At 45.7% G+C, this 16,958-nt stretch overlaps 1 protein-coding gene across 2 annotated transcripts in view; it reads right to left on the reverse strand.

Annotated features, from left to right (window-relative positions):
- Positions 1–16,958, reverse strand: part of LOC122807819 (store-operated calcium entry regulator STIMATE-like) — a 792,354-nt gene that overhangs the window by 509,993 nt on the left and 265,403 nt on the right. For both annotated transcript variants that reach the window (XM_044078908.1, XM_044078907.1), the window contains exon 4: positions 13,697–13,818. In XM_044078908.1, coding sequence (XP_043934843.1) covers positions 13,697–13,818 — 122 coding nt within the window. The remainder of the gene's footprint in view (positions 1–13,696; positions 13,819–16,958) is intronic.

The raw sequence follows: 16,958 nt of genomic DNA on the forward strand, positions 1-16,958 counted from the left end.
TCCATTTGTCCTTTGTCAATCTGTGCCAATTGTCTGAAAACAGAGATAATTTTCCGCCCAAGGGTACTTCTATTTGCTCCTTGGTCAGCGTAAGTAGAGGAAAGTCACTGAGATTGTCCCTGTGGGGCAGGGGAGACCCCTGTGTCACTTCTTTGGTTTGCTGGTTGCCATTGTCGTCCCCTGTAAGAACCTCTGTATTGTCCTCTTCCTCGCCACGCCTGTTTTACCCCTTTGAAATCTTTCAGGATTAGGAAAGGACCAGTTTTTAGAAGGCCAATTCCTGCTGAATCTGGGTGGCTGAACCTTGAGGAAATCTTTGACCGTCTGAACTGATTTTGCTTTTTCCTCGATGGACTTTAACACATCTTTACCATTAGCACCAAAAAGCTTGTTCTTTTCCAAGGGTGCATCAAGGAGTTTTGCCTTAACATGATCTGGTAGAGGTTGTTCTTTTAACCATGCATGTCTACGAATGACCGCCCCTGTCATAGCTGCCCTACATGAAGCTTCCAATGCATCATATCCACACTGCAGAAAGTGATTGCTGACTTGCTGAGAATTATGTACAGCTTCCTGCAAAGACTTCCTGTCTAAAGGTTCAGGAGAGGCCAATGATTTCTGTAAATCATCTAACAGGTAATCCTGATATTGAAACATATGAAAGAGGCAATTCAGAGCTCTCATAGATAAAGTAGTGGAGGTGTAGACCTTTTCCCCCCATCTCTCTAATGACTTAGCTTCCCTGTTGGAAGGCAAAGGATTTTTGGAGGTGGATGCTGAAACCCCTTTAGGTCCCTGTGAAATAGTTTCTAAATCAACAGCATGGGCCCTAAAGAAATGAGAATGTGTTTCTGGGACCCTATAATATCCATCTGGCTTGGCTGGAGCAGGAGGAAGAGTATCCAGGGTAACACTGGAATCAGAGTATAGGTCATCCAAAACATCAAGCACAGGAGGTATAGCCAGGGGCCTGTGTTGGGGCTTTTTAAGGAAGGTTCGAAGGCGCTTTCTGGAATCAGAATATTCCTGGCCTTGCCACTTAAAATGTTCCCTCATGGTATGCAGAACTTCCCCAAAAGAAATATCCTCAGGAGGGGAGGCCGAGGGGATGGAATCCTCTGCATCAGAGTCCTCATAGGTCTGGAAGAGCTCTTCCTGGCCATCGGAGTGAACAGAGTCCTCAGAATCTTCATCTGAAGGGATAGGGTCAGAGGGTTCAACCCGGGCCTCTTATCAGAAGGAGGCTGGGATCCTCCCTCAGGATGGGCCTGTGAACCTCTAATCATGGAAATTAAGTCTGCGGCCATAGTCATGATTTGTGTTTCAGGAGTAGGCTGAGGTAAGGCTTTAGCAGTAAGGTGCTTGGTCTTGCTGGCTGCCTTAGCACGTGTAGGCCTTAATAGACATGGCCATAGGAGGCCTAGCAGCTCCACGTGCAGGAGTGACCTTATCTACAGCAATGGTCTCGGGCATTTCCTCGGTTTCAGTATCCGGAGGAAAATCTATAACTGGCGTTGGTGGCCTCCGGTATCGGAGGTATCGGTAATCGGTGTCTTCGGTTCAGAGCGGTGAAATAACCGTCTCAGGGGAACCGAGCACTCGCGGTAGGTTTTGGCGTGGAGTCAGTGGAAGACGCGGGCCGAGGATGTCGGTCCCGGTCTTTTCGTTTCTTAGGAGTCTGCGATGTCGGAAGTTCCGACGGCATTGTATAAGCAAATTTATCGGCGAAAAAGTCTTCAGCGAACTCCGCCCGGCGCCTGAGAGTGCGCTTATTGAAGCGAGCACAGGCGACACAGGCCGAGACGTCGTGGTCTGGGCCAAGGAAAGGAAGACAGTAAGAGTGGAAATCCTTATGAGGTATTTGTTTACCACAAGACAGGCAATTGTTGACTTTTTCAGTAATTTCTGACATCGGCTGAGGCAAGAAAAGGTCCCCAATGGGGTACTTAGCTTTTTTGATGACTTCGGATTCGAAAAATACAGGAGCTGACCGACCGGCACTTGCAAACTGCTTCTGCTTCGGGCACCGCGCGGAAAGAAAGACTGAAGACAATGGCGACGGCTGATGCTTATATACTCCAGCCGCTCTGACGTCGGAGAGAAATGCGACATCAGCCGACGTCGGACCCAGACTTTGGAATCCGGCCGACCGGGGGCTGCCTGAGGCAGGACAACCCATATGTTATGACTGCAGTTGCATTCTTGAAGGACATCAATAAAGTAATAGAAATAAGAAGTTATGTACTCACCATAATGTTCCATCTGAGTTGTTGCTTTTCATTTGTCTTCAACCTGTGGGACACGGATCCGGCTCGGCTGCATTCTCCAGCATCGGATCCAAGCTCCAAGCTCCTCCCAAACCCATAATGCCCTTGTCTCCCTCCTCCCTTCAGATCGAGTTTGCTGCCAATCATAGCATCCCAACCTGACAAAATGCCTTACCCCTTGGCAAACATTCCCAGAAAGTACTACAGGGAAGAACAAGTTATGCCAAAGTAAAAGCTATGTTTCTTCCGGCCAGTCAACTACACTGCTCATTTAAGGCAGGGGGAAAGAGTGAAGAACAGCTGAAGACAAATGAAAAGCAACAATTCAGATGGGACGTTATGGTGAATGCATACCTTATTTACATGAAGTTGTTTTAATTTGCTCTTCAACCTGTGGGACAGAGTCCCCAGCTACAAAAAACCTGGAAGGACCTCATGGAAGGATATTCCAGAGCACAGCAGAGCCAAAGGAAGATATAAGATCCAACCTAAAATGGGAAATGAAAGTATGCGACGATGCCCAGATAGCCACTGAGCAAATATCATCCAAAGAATCTCTGGACTAAAAGGCAGATGAAATGGCCACATACCTAGTAGAATACACCTTAACTTTACCTGGTGGAGATAATCCTTTGGCTAAATATGCCAGAACTATGCACTGAGAGATCCAACAAGCAATGGTGACCTTCAATATGGGTTTCCCTAAAAACGGATTACAGTAGGAAAGAAAAAGTTGATCAGACTTACAAAAGACTTTGTTCTATGTAAGTAAAAATGTAATTGCCTGTAAACATCCAGCAGGTGCAATTTATACTCTCCCTTATTTTGAAAATTTGGAAAGAAAACATGGAGATTAATAACCTGATTAATATTTGATTCAGAAGCCACCTCTGAAAGGAAAGAAGAATTAGTGCGCAAGGACACCCCGTCTTTATGGAAGATCATATAAGGAGGCTCTACCGATAAGGTTTGAAGCTCTGACACTCTTTTTGGCTGAAGTACTGGCAATCAGGAAGGCTGTCTTCCAAGACAAAAAGTGCAAATCCACCAAAGCTGTGGGTTCAAATGGGGAAGTAACTAAGGCTTGGAGGACCAAGGTGGCGTTGGGTCCTTGATTGGGGCCCAAGAAGAAAAGTACCTTTCAAAAAGGCTTTACAAAGCTTAGACAAAACCAAGGAAGCCGAATTATCTCCTACGTGGAAGTTTGATATAGCTGCCAGCTGAAGTTTAACCATAGAAAAACTAGCATCCTATTGAAAAATACCTGCCAGAAACTCTAAAACAGCAGGAACCGGTGCAGTAAAGGGGTTCAAGTCACGTTGAGATGCCCAAATCGAAAAAAGTTTCCACTTGCTAGAATAAACCTTCTGAGTGGAAGATTTATGAGCCACTACCAATACTTTCTTAACCGAAGAAGACAGCCCGGGAGTCCTAACAATCATCGGAACTGGAGCAGCCAAAACGGTAAGCTTCAGACTGGCCAGATCTGGGTGTGGAATCCCTAAGGGATGTAAAATTGGATCCAGAACTGGATTCAATGTCCATGGATGACACACTATCTGAGACCACAGAGAACAGAACCATACTTGGCGAGGTCAGAATGGGGCAATGAGGATGACTGAACTCACCAGCCGTCAAGCTTTCTGGAGGAATTTCCAAATCAGGGGGAGAGGAGGATAAGCATACAGAAGACCGGAGGGACCAAGCATGAACCAGACCATCTCTGGGGACTTCCCCTGGTGGGGTGTTCAGTGTGAAAAACTCGCTGCCTTTCACATTGGAAGGCAAGGCGAAGAGATCGCAGCAAGGCTGACCCCATTTTAGAAAGATCTATTTCGCTATTGAAGGATACACAGAGCGCTCGTAAGGCATCAGGATAGATGTGCTGAGCCTGTCTGCTAGAATGTTGGACCTTCCCGGAATGTGTACTTCCACCAGAAGAATAAACGGGCGACCCCGATGAAGGTCCAGTGATCGAATCCACCACAGAATCCCTGTATACTCAAGATAAATGAACAGGATGGGACAACAGCAGATCTAGGAATGACCACTGGACCACAAGAGTCCATTGGAGCACCCTCATGTGCAACTAGGTTGTGGGCACGAGGGTGATCGTACCCACCATGGAACCCAATGCCCATAAGACAGATTCCGCTGGGAGACACTGAGCTTGAAGGATGCACAAGACACGAATTTGAGGGACTGCAGTCTGGAGCCAATCGTCCAGGTAGGGAAAGACCTGGAATCCTTGCAGCCTCAGGTGAACTGCTACCACTGCCATCACTTTGCTGAACACCCTGGGGGCTGTGGTGACACCACTCTGAACTGGAAATGACTGGCACCCAGACCAACAGTGTCTGTCCATTTTGATGTGATAGTATGTGTCCTGGATGTCCACCGAGCACATCCAGTCATTCTCCTGCAGGAAGGGCAGGATAGATTGGAGTGTGACCATCCAGAATTTCATCTTGGCAACTGCCAAGTAAAATCCAAGTTGTCTGTGCACATCTAAGGAGTGCAGTATCCATTCCCCTTTATTCTGTGGATTAGAAAAGAAGGTTGGCAAATGAATGGATTGATCAAGAGTCACACTGGATACCACTTTGGGCATGAAGGAGGGATTGGTCCTGAGGGACACCCTATCCGCATGAAAGATGATGAAAGGCTCCACTGATGCAAGGGCCTGTAATTCAGATACCCTTCTTGCTGAAGTGATGGCTAAAAGGAAGGCTGTTTTCCAAGAAAGGAATTTTAACTCAGCACTTGCAGCTGGCTCAAAAGGAGGAAGAGCGAGTTTTTCCAATACAAAGTTAAGGTCCCAGGCTGGAGTTGGGGCTCTCCTGGGTGGTATTAAGTTTTTGATCCCTCTGAGGAACAGCTTGAGCAGTGGATGAGAGAAGAGGGGTGGTTCTGTGTTGTAATGAGCTGAAACGGCTGAGGCGTGAATTCTGATGGAGGAAAAAGAAAAGCCCTTATGAAGCATCTCAGTTAAGTACTGAAGAATCTGAGGTAAACTGGGCGCTGCTGTGCCCATCCCTTGAGTTTGGTTCCAGGCATATAATCTTTTCCATTTTTCAGCATAAGATTTTCTAGTACTAGGCCTCCTTGCCTCCAAAATTACATCCATCACAGGTTTGCTGAGGGATGGTAATGGAGAGATTAGGTAATGAGCCAGGCTGCCAGGTTCAGGGTTTGAAGCTGAGGGTACAGAATCTGGCCCTCCTGCTGTGACAGCAGGGTAGGGGTCTGAGGCAGGTGCTATGGGGCCAGCAGTGACACACTGCGCAAGAGGGGGTACCAGTGTTGGCATGGCCAGTCTGGTGCAATCAGTATAGTCCTTAGTTTGTCCTGTTTGATCTTTAGTAGTACTTTGGAGAGGAGAGGCAGAAGAGGAAAGGCATAAACTGATAGATTTTTCTAGCTGACAGACAGAGCATCCACTTTCCAAGCTTGTTTGTGGGGAGTCCTTGTGCAGAATTTGTCCAACTGGTAGTTCTGGGGGGAGGCAAACAGTTCTATATCTGGGCTCCCCCATTTGTTTATCAACATGTTGAAAGCCTTTGGTTCCAGTTTCCACTCGTGGTTCCACGAGATTTCTGCTTAGTTTGTCTGCCAGTGTATTTAGTTTTCCTGGCAGGAATTGAGCCTGTAGATGCACTTGGTAGCTCAAGGCTGCGTTCCACAGAGACATGGCTAGTCTTCAAAGGGGGTATGAATGGGTACCCACCTGCTTGTTTATGTATCACATAACAGTGGTATTGTCAGTCTTTACCATTAATTGTCCTGGAAGAATGTGGTCCTTGAAGGCTGTCAGAGCATTCTGTACAGCTAACATTTCTTTTTGACTGATATGCAGGTGCATTTGACTTGGGTTCCATTTGCCCTGAATGCACTTCCCTGCCAGGTGAGCCCCTCATGCATAGTCTGATGTGTCTGTTGTTAGGGTTTGGGTGGCAGGGGGTAGAGTGAATGGTAGTCCCTTGTTTTGGTGGCAGACCTCAGCCCATCAAAGGAACTCTAACTGTAGGCAAGGTATGATGGGAATCATTGCGTCTAGATCCTGAGAATGTTGACACCACAGGCTTTTTAGATACCATTGTAGTTTCCTCATATGTAGTCTTGCATATGGAATTAGTAGAATGCAGGAGGCCATGAACCCCAAGACTTGCAGTATTTGCCTTGCAGATAACAGGGTTTGTGTGGCCATTAGTTTGAAGTAAGTTGTCAAATGAATTGGTTTCTCTGGCGTGAGGAAAGCCATCTGGGAAGTTGTGTTCAAGCTTGCTCTCAGGAATATAATTTGTTGACAGGGTACAGGATGTGATTTCTTTTCGTTTATGGTGTACCCCAGACAAGTTAGCACCGTTTGTACAAATGCCAAATGATTGAAAAGTATGTCCTGGCTTTCTGCCTGAATTAGACAATCGTCCAGGTATGGGTATATTTGAATATTTCTTTGCCTGCAAAATGCAATGACTGGAGCTAGGCACTTTGTGAATATCCTGGGCACAGCAGATAAGCCAAAGGGCAGTGCAGAGAACTGATAGTGCATGTAGCCTGCTTTGAAGTGTAGGCATCTTCTGCAAGATTCCCTGATTGGGATGTGCAAGTAGGCTTCCTTTAAATCTAGTGTTGCCAACCAGGCATCCTTGCCTAGCATAGGAAGCAACTGGTGAAGAGTTAGCATCGTGAATTTTGGAATAACCAAAAAGGTGTTTAGGATAGAAATGTCCAGGATAGGACGCCATGAGATGTCTTTTCTGGGTACCAGGAAAAGTCTTAAGTAGAAACCTTGTCCCTTTTCCTCTTCTCGTACAGTTTGAATAGCCTTTAAGCTTAAGAGAGAGAGTACTTGCTTTTGAGCCTCTGCCCACTGATTTGGGGGTATTTCTGGCCAACTGTTTGAGGTTGGTAACATGTGAAAGTGAAATCTGTATCCTTGGGAAACTATATTTAAAACCAATTTGTCCTGGGTAATGAGTTCCCAGTTTTTTGCCTGCAGAGTAATCTTTCCCCCTAAAGGAGCAGTCAGTTGAGAAGTGCTTGGAAGTTTTAAAGTTAAGTCATTGAGACAGCTTACCATAGGGGGAGTCTTACTACTCCCTGATTTAGAAGTGGGAGCCCCCCACTGCTTAGTCCTGTGCGTAACCCTGGGACTGAAGCCTGGGTGTTCTGCTGGTTCTGGGTTTGGACTGAGAAGGCCTGGAAGAGGCAGGAAAGGACCAATTCTTAGAGTGCCAATGCCTACTAAATCTTGGAGGCTGTACTTGTAGGAAATCTTTAACAGTTTGCATAGATTTAGCTTTTTCCTCCATCTTTTTAAGATCTTCTGCTTTGTTGCCAAACAGGCGGTCCTGAGTTACAGGAGCATCCAGCAATTTAGCTTTAACATGATCTGGGAAAGATTGCTCCTTAAACCAAGCATGCCTTCTAAGTACAGACCCAGTGACAGCAGCCCTGCAAGATGCCTCTAGTGAATCAAAACCACATTGCAAAGTATGTTTTCCAACCTGTTCAGCAGAATGCATTAAATCCTGCAAATTCTTATTTTCAGCCCAGTCAGGAATCAACATCATCTTCTGTTTAAGCAATCCAATAATATACTGCTGATACTTTAACATATTAAGGCCCTAATGGCCAAGGTTGCAGAAGTGTATACCTTCTTACCCCATCTATCCAGCGCCCTTGAATCTCTATCAGAGCGGGTAGGATTTTTGGCAGTAGTAGCCTTAATGCCCTTGGGTCCCTGTGAAATGGTCTCAGGATCCGCAGTAGGATTTTTAAAAGGGAACTTGTGAGAATCAGGAACCCTGTAATATCTATCAAGTTTTCTGGGAGCAGAAGGTAAAGAGTCAGGGGCCAAGCTAGATTCCGAAAAGCCCTCATCAACAATGTCTAGTACAGGAGGGATAGCTAAAGGCCTGTGTTGGGGCAGGAGTAATAAATCCCTAAGCCTCTTTTGAGAATCAGAGTAATCCTGGCTTTCCCAGTGAAAATGCTCCCTAAGAGTATGCAAGGTTTCACCAAAAGAGAAATCCTTGGGGGGGCGGGGGGAATAAGAGTCCTCTGCATCAGAACCCTCATAGGTAGATAAGGGTAAATCCTGGTCATCAGAGGAAACAGAAATTTCAGAATTCTGGTCAGAAGCATCATAAGCAAATTCAATCCTAGGTCTCTTACAGGGGGAAGGCTGGCATCCCCTGATTAAAGTAATAAGGTCTTCAGCCATTCTTATAATTTGTTTTTTAGGTATAGAGGCCTGAACATGCGGTCTGGGTGTCGGTTTTCTAGGCATGTTCGAGTTTTAGGCCTTGAAGAAGAAGATGGCGTCGGTTTAATATGCAAGTCAGTAGGCCTGAATACACCCTCAGAAGCTGGTGCCTGCACAGCGGCTCCGGTCCCATCCAAGGTAGAGACATCCGCAGGTTCCACAGATGAAGCATCTCGCAGCATACCGGACTCCGAATGGGTCTCAGTAGAAGTCTCCGAATCTAACATAGCAGGTATCAGGGGCTGCGAAAGTGCCTCACTGAGTACTGGCAAACTGGCGACTAGCTTAGGAGATGAGTCATTGGCAGCTTATGACCTAGGCAGCCTGTCTCTATCTTTATCTTTGCGCTTTTTACAGAATGTCGGTAGTCGGGTGGTTTACCAAAGACATATCTGGATAATTGAACAGAGTACCAAAATATTTAGAAGCGTAACTATACCAACAACAAATAGTTAATTGTTTAAATAAGGCACAAAACTGACAGCTAGGTACGTCGTGGTCAGGGCCTAGGAAAGGAATACAGTATGAATGAAAATCTTTAGGAGGTATTTGCTTTCCACAAGAAATACAATTATTGACTTTTACTAACATCGGTTTAGAGGAAGAAAAAGTTTACCCATCGGGGTACTTAGCTTTAGGTGAAGACTTCAGTTCTGAAGACTGATGTAATGGCATCGTCTGCATGCTTTATACCCCTGACTACCTGATGTCATGGAAGATGAGAGAGCAACCGACGCAAGACCCAAGACTTTGATAATCAGGCCAACTGAGGTCTACTGCAAGCAGATAACCCAAATGTGATGACTGCAACAGTGAAACATGAAGAACATCCTGGAATAGATGCTTAATCCGGACTGGTCTGGGGGGATGGCCTGGATGGTTTGCTTTTCGAGCAGCTTGGAAATTTCCACTGCTGCATCCTCCCTTTGTGTGAGTGGAATGTCCAGGAGGGAGTGGCATTTGTGTGAAGGGAACTGAATATCCTCTGGACATGGATTTGCAACACTCAACGATCATCTGTGATGGACTCCAAGGCCGTTGGATGTAGCAAAAGTCGACCCCCAACTGCCTCCAGAGACTAACAGCCAGGCAACCCTTCAGGGCTGCTGCATGGGCCTGTCTGGGAAGAATCCAGAGACCCTTGATTCCTTGGACCCCCTCTGCCATGAGGGCAGCGTCTGTCAAATCCCCCTCTGCCTCTGGGGGAAGGCGAGTCCTGAGCGTCCTGGGAATAAACTAATCAAATAAACCCAAAAAAATCCAACAACAAAAAAACAAAGGAAGGCAGAACTCAGTGACCGATGCAGCTTTATGTGCTTTCATTCTTTAATTCTTTACACCAAAAACAAACTACAAAATCTTAAACCACATTTAAAAGGACAGCCATGTAAAGTCACATGACCATCATCCAATAAAACAAAACAACTTACATCATTTAAGGAGTGCTTGGCTACAGCATTATTTTAATAATTTTTCCGAATGGCCAAACAATGTTCGTATATTCTTTTATTTAGCCTACGTTATGTTTTCCCAATGTAATAACCTGAACAAGTGTCTCACACCATGCAATATACACACCACAGGACTCGCATGTGAATCTACCCTTGGCTGTGATAGTCCTATTTATAACTTCAATGTGGATAATGGAACAGTTTGCTATAAAACTGCAGTACCTACACTTGCTGCTCTTAAATGTCCCTAATCTGTTACGGTTAGTGTTCTGGCAATGTTTCAGTCTTTCTAAAATGTCTGAATGTTCAGGCCTTTTTTGAATGCTCTAGCATTGATATGATACGACTTAAATAATGTTCCAGCCAAGCACTCCTTAAACTGTAACAATTTTAGGAAGTTTAGTGTCTTTGTTTTAGATCAGGTAAATTTACAAGTCTTAATTGGTAACCACAATGTATTGTTGGAATGCTGTGAAGCAGAATGGCAACTGTGCCTACGTGCTGATGTAAAACCAGGTCTTAATAAGCACATCAATTTCAAATGCTTTCTATTAGTACAGAGGTTATACAGCTATTTTTAACTTTTATTCATTTACTTTTTATTGTGAGTTTGCAAATTCAGTGCACTAACTGAGTTTTATGCACTTTTCTATGTGTTAGAACCTTTAGTCAGGTAAATGATGTACGTTGTTTTATTTTATTGGATGATGGTCATGTGACTTTACATGGCTCTCCTTTTAAATGCGGTTTAAGATTTTGTACTTTGTTTTCTGAAAACGTTCTGGTGTAAAGAAAGAAAAAAGAAAGCACTTAAAGCTATACTGGTCACTAAGTTCTGCCTTCCTTTATTTTTTTTTCATCCTGAGAATAACCCCGGGACTTCCAAAACCACATCTTCTTCACCCCTCGCTGATTCCTAAAGAAGGTTTGTTGAGGGGTTGGGAAGTGAATTCTGATGTCAGAAAGAGTCTTCCCATCCTTCTTGCTCTGGACCACTATGTAACGTCCAGTCTTTCCAAAGAGAGTGGAACCATCGGACGGGGCATTTGTAAAAGACACCTTAAAGGGCTCCGAAAAGGAACAAAGTCAGAACCAGGCATGATGCCTGATGGCAACGCCTGCTCCGGCTGCTCTAGCAGCACCCTCAGTAGCATGAGATAGGAGCCGCATAGAGGTGTTAGAAATGGAGGTGATGGTGGCCATCTGGGAGGAGAAAACTTTCTTTTCCTCCTCTGACATGGACCCTGGGGTACACTCCGCAACCTCTTTAACTAGGTCTCGCTGAAGCCTGATCACATGTGCCATGTTGTTTAGTGCATGTACAGAGAACGTTGCTGAAGAACAGACCTGCTTCCCAAAATGGTCCATGGTCCTTGACTCTCGGTCTGGCGTATGGACAGTGGAGCTCTCCTGTGCGAGCTCCTTCTTGGTGTCCACCACCACCACTATGGCATTGACCAGTGCGGTTTATCTGATGGGGCACTGAGGATCTTATCAGGGCTTTTGGGGATAGGCTCCACCATATCGGGTTCCTTCCACGCCCAAGATGTAATGAGATCCACCAGGGGATCCGTGGGAGGGGACACTGAGGATGTAGAAGATCCTGCGCCAAACGCCTCCATGAACAAAGACTCATCAGGGTTGGGTTTTTTGGGCAGACTACCCTCCACGCTTGAAAAGGATCTCCATGATGTCTCCAAAAGAGACATCATCTGGAGGTGACTGGGTGGAACCCTCCCCTTCCCCCAAGTAGGTGTCCTCCATGAGAGACTCCGGTGGAGAGTCTAAGTTTTTCCTTTTACACGTGTGCTTTTGAGGAACCTCCTTGGGGGGATCTCTGGGGTGGACTCGAAACCTCAGGCTGCTCCCATAGGGGAATTCCCTGGGGCGAGAGGTGACAGACTACCCCTGAGGGGGAAAGATGGAGGAATCTGGACCAGACATGGAGGGAGCCAGAACGGACTCAAGAGGACAAAAGCATCAAGGGCCTCGGTGGAACTGACAGGACCCTCTCCACCATATCAAAGGCAGAGGGAGAATGAACCTCTGCAGCTGGGAGAATGACCAGGTTCATAATAATCTGAGTCAATGGGGGAGCCAGAGCCGAACCTCCAGGTGCCAAGACTCATAGTGGACGTCCCGGCTCAGAAAAACTCGGAGCCGACACCACCCCTCTGGAGGAGGAGGGGGCAAACAAGACTCCCATCTGAATATTTGTGCGGATAAATCTCCGCACCATCATATCTACCTCGGCTTTGGAAAGGCTGCAGGTGGACCTGGTAGAGGAAGTCACAGACACCGGCCTGGACAGGTGGTGGGGGGAAGCTGACACAGGGGAACAGACCTGAGGAACCACCGGCTCCGGGAGAAGCAAGGTGAATGGAGACAAGGGGAGCCTGGGCTGATAGTCGGGCGAGATTTCACCGGGGGCTCAGCAGAGGAAGAGCGGTCAGGGACCGCTTCCTCGGCCTATCCCAGTCTCAATGTTTGCGCTTCTCCCCACCACACCCCCTTAGCAGGAGGTTGGGTCCCAGAGGCCAGGGCGGAGGAAGTAGAAGAAGCTGAGGATGAAGCTTGGGCCTCCTCAGTGGGAGGATGAAGGAGAACTTAAAGATCAGCTTATTCCTCCTGTCGGTCAATGGTTGAACCCCATGCAGATCAAATAGGAGGAATCTAGGTGTGGGACCCCTAAACAGACTACACACAGAATGTGGCCATCAACCTGTGAAAGCTTATGGCCATACTTCGTGCACTTCCTAAACCCTGGCGTAGGTGTCTCAGCCATGGCAGGGGAAGCAGAGGACCCAGAAACACACACACACACACACACACACACACACACACACACACACACGCGCCCCACACACACACACGCGCCCCACACACGCACACACCCCCCACACACACAACACACACACACACGCGCCCCACACAAACACACACACACCCACACACACACACACACACACACACACACACACACCCAAGTAGAGGGAGAGAGAAAGAGGGAACAGGAAAATATTTCAGATTTAGGTAGAGGAAGGTGAAACAGTGGAAAGAGGGCAGGAAAGGTCAAAAGGATAAGATTAAATTGCAAAAAATACTCACCAAAGGCCTAGAGCAACGGACCACAATGCTAGCGATATGCGTAGCAAACGAGATCTGAGGGGAGGAGGGAGACGGGGCGTTATGGGTAGTAGAGGAGCTTGGCGCTTGGATCCGATGCTGGAGAATGCGTCCAAGTCAGATCTGTCCCGGATCTGTGTCCCACAGGTTGAAGAGTAAATGGAAACAACAACTTCAGATCAATAAGGTAACAGACAAACAGAAACAATAAGGTAACAGACAATCAATATGAACAGAAACAAATTTTCTGCAGGTGGGTAAGACTCTGTACACCCTCCATCCACCCATGGGGGGTCTCAGACCTCCACACCCTCCACTGCAATAGTCTAAAACTATGAGACCACAGAACAGAAAAAAATAAAGGAGTAACTGTGACCCAAGTTATAACACAAACATCAGGGGTGTTGTGGGCTGTAAGGCAGCTTCCCCTCAAAAACGACATCTATTTGTAGCCGTTTTCTTTTCAGTCAGCTGTACATGTGACTAAGTGTGCATGTATATTTACTTAGTTATGAGAAATGCGATTCATCAGTCTGTGTTGATCACATTTAGCATTTCAGTAGATCCTAAGGAATGCTTACCGTATTCACCAAAACGCAGCTTTTCCCACTGTCGCCACTCCACAATGCAGCTGACTACACGGACCCCGGCATAAATAACAAGCATGCCTAATGTAGCATCTAGCAGGAAGTTAATGAGGTACCTACAAGACAAAGAAAACGCAGTGCAAGTTAATTTGTGTTACAAAGGTATGCAAATAATTATACATATGAAACAAACAAAATCCTCTCATTATAATCCCGCCTTATTAATGCGAGACACGAAAATAAGATTTCATACATCAGTTAAAACCGACCACGGGAAGGCTGACCTTCTGACCGGCTGCAACTGCTAGCCTCTCCTTATTTGCAGTTAATTTCAAAGAGAATCACTTTGTTCCAGTCTTTGGCAGACAGAGCACTACAACAAATGACAGACCCCCTCCCACTGCAATGTGAATTAATAAACACCCTTATTAGACCACTACAATGACAGGCTTCTCCCACTGCAACGTGAATTAATAAACATTATTATTAGAGCACTACAACAAATGACAGGCCCCCTCCCACTGCAACGTGAATTAATAAACATTATTATTAGAGCACTACAACAAATGACAGACCCCCTCCCACTGCAACGTGAATTAATAAACATTATTATTAGACCACTACAATGACAGGCTTCTCCCACTGCAACGTGAATTAATAAACATTATTATTAGAGCACTACAACAAATGACAGACCCCCTCCCACTGCAACGTGAATTAATAAACATTATTATTAGAGCACTACAACAAATGACAGACCCCCTCCCACTGCAATGTGAATTAATAAACACCCTTATTACAATGACAGGCTTCTCCCACTGCAACGTGAATTAATAAACATTATTATTAGAGCACTACAACAAATGACAGGCCCCCTCCCACTGCAACGTGAATTAATAAACATTATTATTAGAGCACTACAACAAATGACAGACCCCCTCCCACTGCAATGTGAATTAATAAACACCCTTATTAGACCACTACAATGACAGGCTTCTCCCACTGCAACGTGAATTAATAAACATTATTATTAGAGCACTACAACAAATGACAGGCCCCCTCCCACTGTAACGTGAATTAATAAACATTATTATTAGAGCACTACAACAAATGACAGACCCCCTCCCACTGCAATGTGAATTAATAAACACCCTTATTAGACCACTACAATGACAGGCTTCTCCCACTGCAACGTGAATTAATAAACATTATTATTAGAGCACTACAACAAATGACAGGCCCCCTCCCACTGCAACGTGAATTAATAAACATTATTATTAGAGCACTACAACAAATGACAGACCCCCTCCCACTGCAATGTGAATTAATAAACACCCTTATTAGACCACTACAATGACAGGCTTCTCCCACTGCAACGTGAATTAATAAACATTATTATTAGAGCACTACAACATATGACAGGCCCCCTCCCACTGCAACGTGAATTACTAAACATTATTATTAGAGCACTACAACAAATGACAGACCCCCTCCCACTGCAATGTGAATTAATAAACACCCTTATTAGACCACTACAATGACAGGCTTCTCCCACTGCAACGTGAATTAATAACTACAACAAATGACAGCCCCTCCCACTACAACGTGAATTAATCTTCTTCTTCTGGCTTTTCCCGGTTAGGGGTCGCCACAGCGGAACTCCGGTCCGCTAATGATTGGCAGTAGATTTTAAGGGTGCCAATGTGCCAGCTCGACACCTAACCTTCAACGAAGGCATGCCTATTCACGCAAGTCTTTCGAATGCCACTCGACCACGGGGAGGACATGCAGACTCCACACAGAAGGTGCTCCAGCCAAACATCCTTATTAGAGCACTACAACAAATGACAAGCCCCTCCCACTACAACGTGAATTAATAAACATCCTTATTAGAGCACTACAGCAAATGACATGCCCCTCCCACTACAACACGAATTAACGGGTCTATATTATAATCGCGAACGTTCACAATGTCGAATCTGACATTGTCAGCATGTAAACAGCGAAACCACAGAACATCGAAGAGGTACACGGAAATCTCCGGAAAGGGAGATTTCCGTTTACTTCAATGTAGTGCAGTCCTGGAGTTGGAATATTTAAGTAGCGAGGGGTGTGGGAATATTTAATTAGCGGGGGGGTGTGGGGGGTGCAGGAGGGCTTGCCCCCTGCTTAAAGCAAGTAGTTCTATTTTTTTACTTTTTGTAATATTTTTATTAGGTGTTCGATATTACTGGACCTCGACAATATGGTATCGATCATATCGTATTTGAAGTTCAGTAACTTTGAGCATCTAATATAGACCCAAATTAACATCCTTATCAGAGCACTACAGCAAATGACAAGCCCCTCCCACTGCAACGTGAATTAATAAACATTCTTATTAGAGCACTACACCAAATGACAGGACCCTCCCAGTACAACGTGAAATAATAAACATCCTTATTAGACCACTACAACAAATGACAAGACCCCTACCACTAGAAAGTACAGTTTTGTACCTACCATAAATGTAGATGTCCGAACTGGATAGCATCTGCAGTTATAACAGCTGGGTTGTCCTGTCGTCAGGCAGCCCTTCAGTCGGCCGGATTCCAAAGTCCGGTCCGCTTGACTGATGTCGCACTTCACCCGACGTCATCTCTGTTGGTCTTCGGGTATAAAAGCATCAGCCGACGCCATTTTCCTCAGTGTTTCTTGCCCCAGATGCCAGAAGCCCTCTTGGAAGGCAAAAATTTTTGGATAGAATGCCAATGTTTCCAAAAAGGTATAGGTAAACACAAAAATAAGCATGTATGTACATATATACAAACAAATACACCATAAATGACTCCCCCCCCCCCACCAGTTAGCTATTAGGGGGGGGGTAAACACCCTAGGGGTACCACAGAGGGGAAGGAGGGAGGGTAATCCTGACTGCAGATGCTATCCAGTTCGGACATCTACATTTATGGTAGGTACAAAACTGTACTATGTCCTTCATGGATGCATCTGCAGTCATAACAGCTGGGTAGAATACCATAGCCAACTAGGGGAGGAGGATAAAGGAAGATTATGGTGTGTTTAGGATCCCTTGCAGTACAGCAGTGGCAAACCCTGCTCGGGATCTGGAATATAGAGGCAAATTATAATGCTTGGCAAATGTATGCACGGAGGTCCAAGTAGCCGCCTCAATAATGTCTTTGGTTGCCACTCCTCGTAAGAAGGCTGCGGTAGTGGCTGTTGCCCTTGTAGAGTGAGGTCTTATGTTCTGTGGAAT

This window comes from Protopterus annectens, chromosome 7.part1, assembly GCF_019279795.1.
Source record: "Protopterus annectens isolate FY-2018-M chromosome 7.part1, PAN1.0, whole genome shotgun sequence".
NCBI classification, from domain to species: Eukaryota; Metazoa; Chordata; order Ceratodontiformes; family Protopteridae; genus Protopterus; species Protopterus annectens.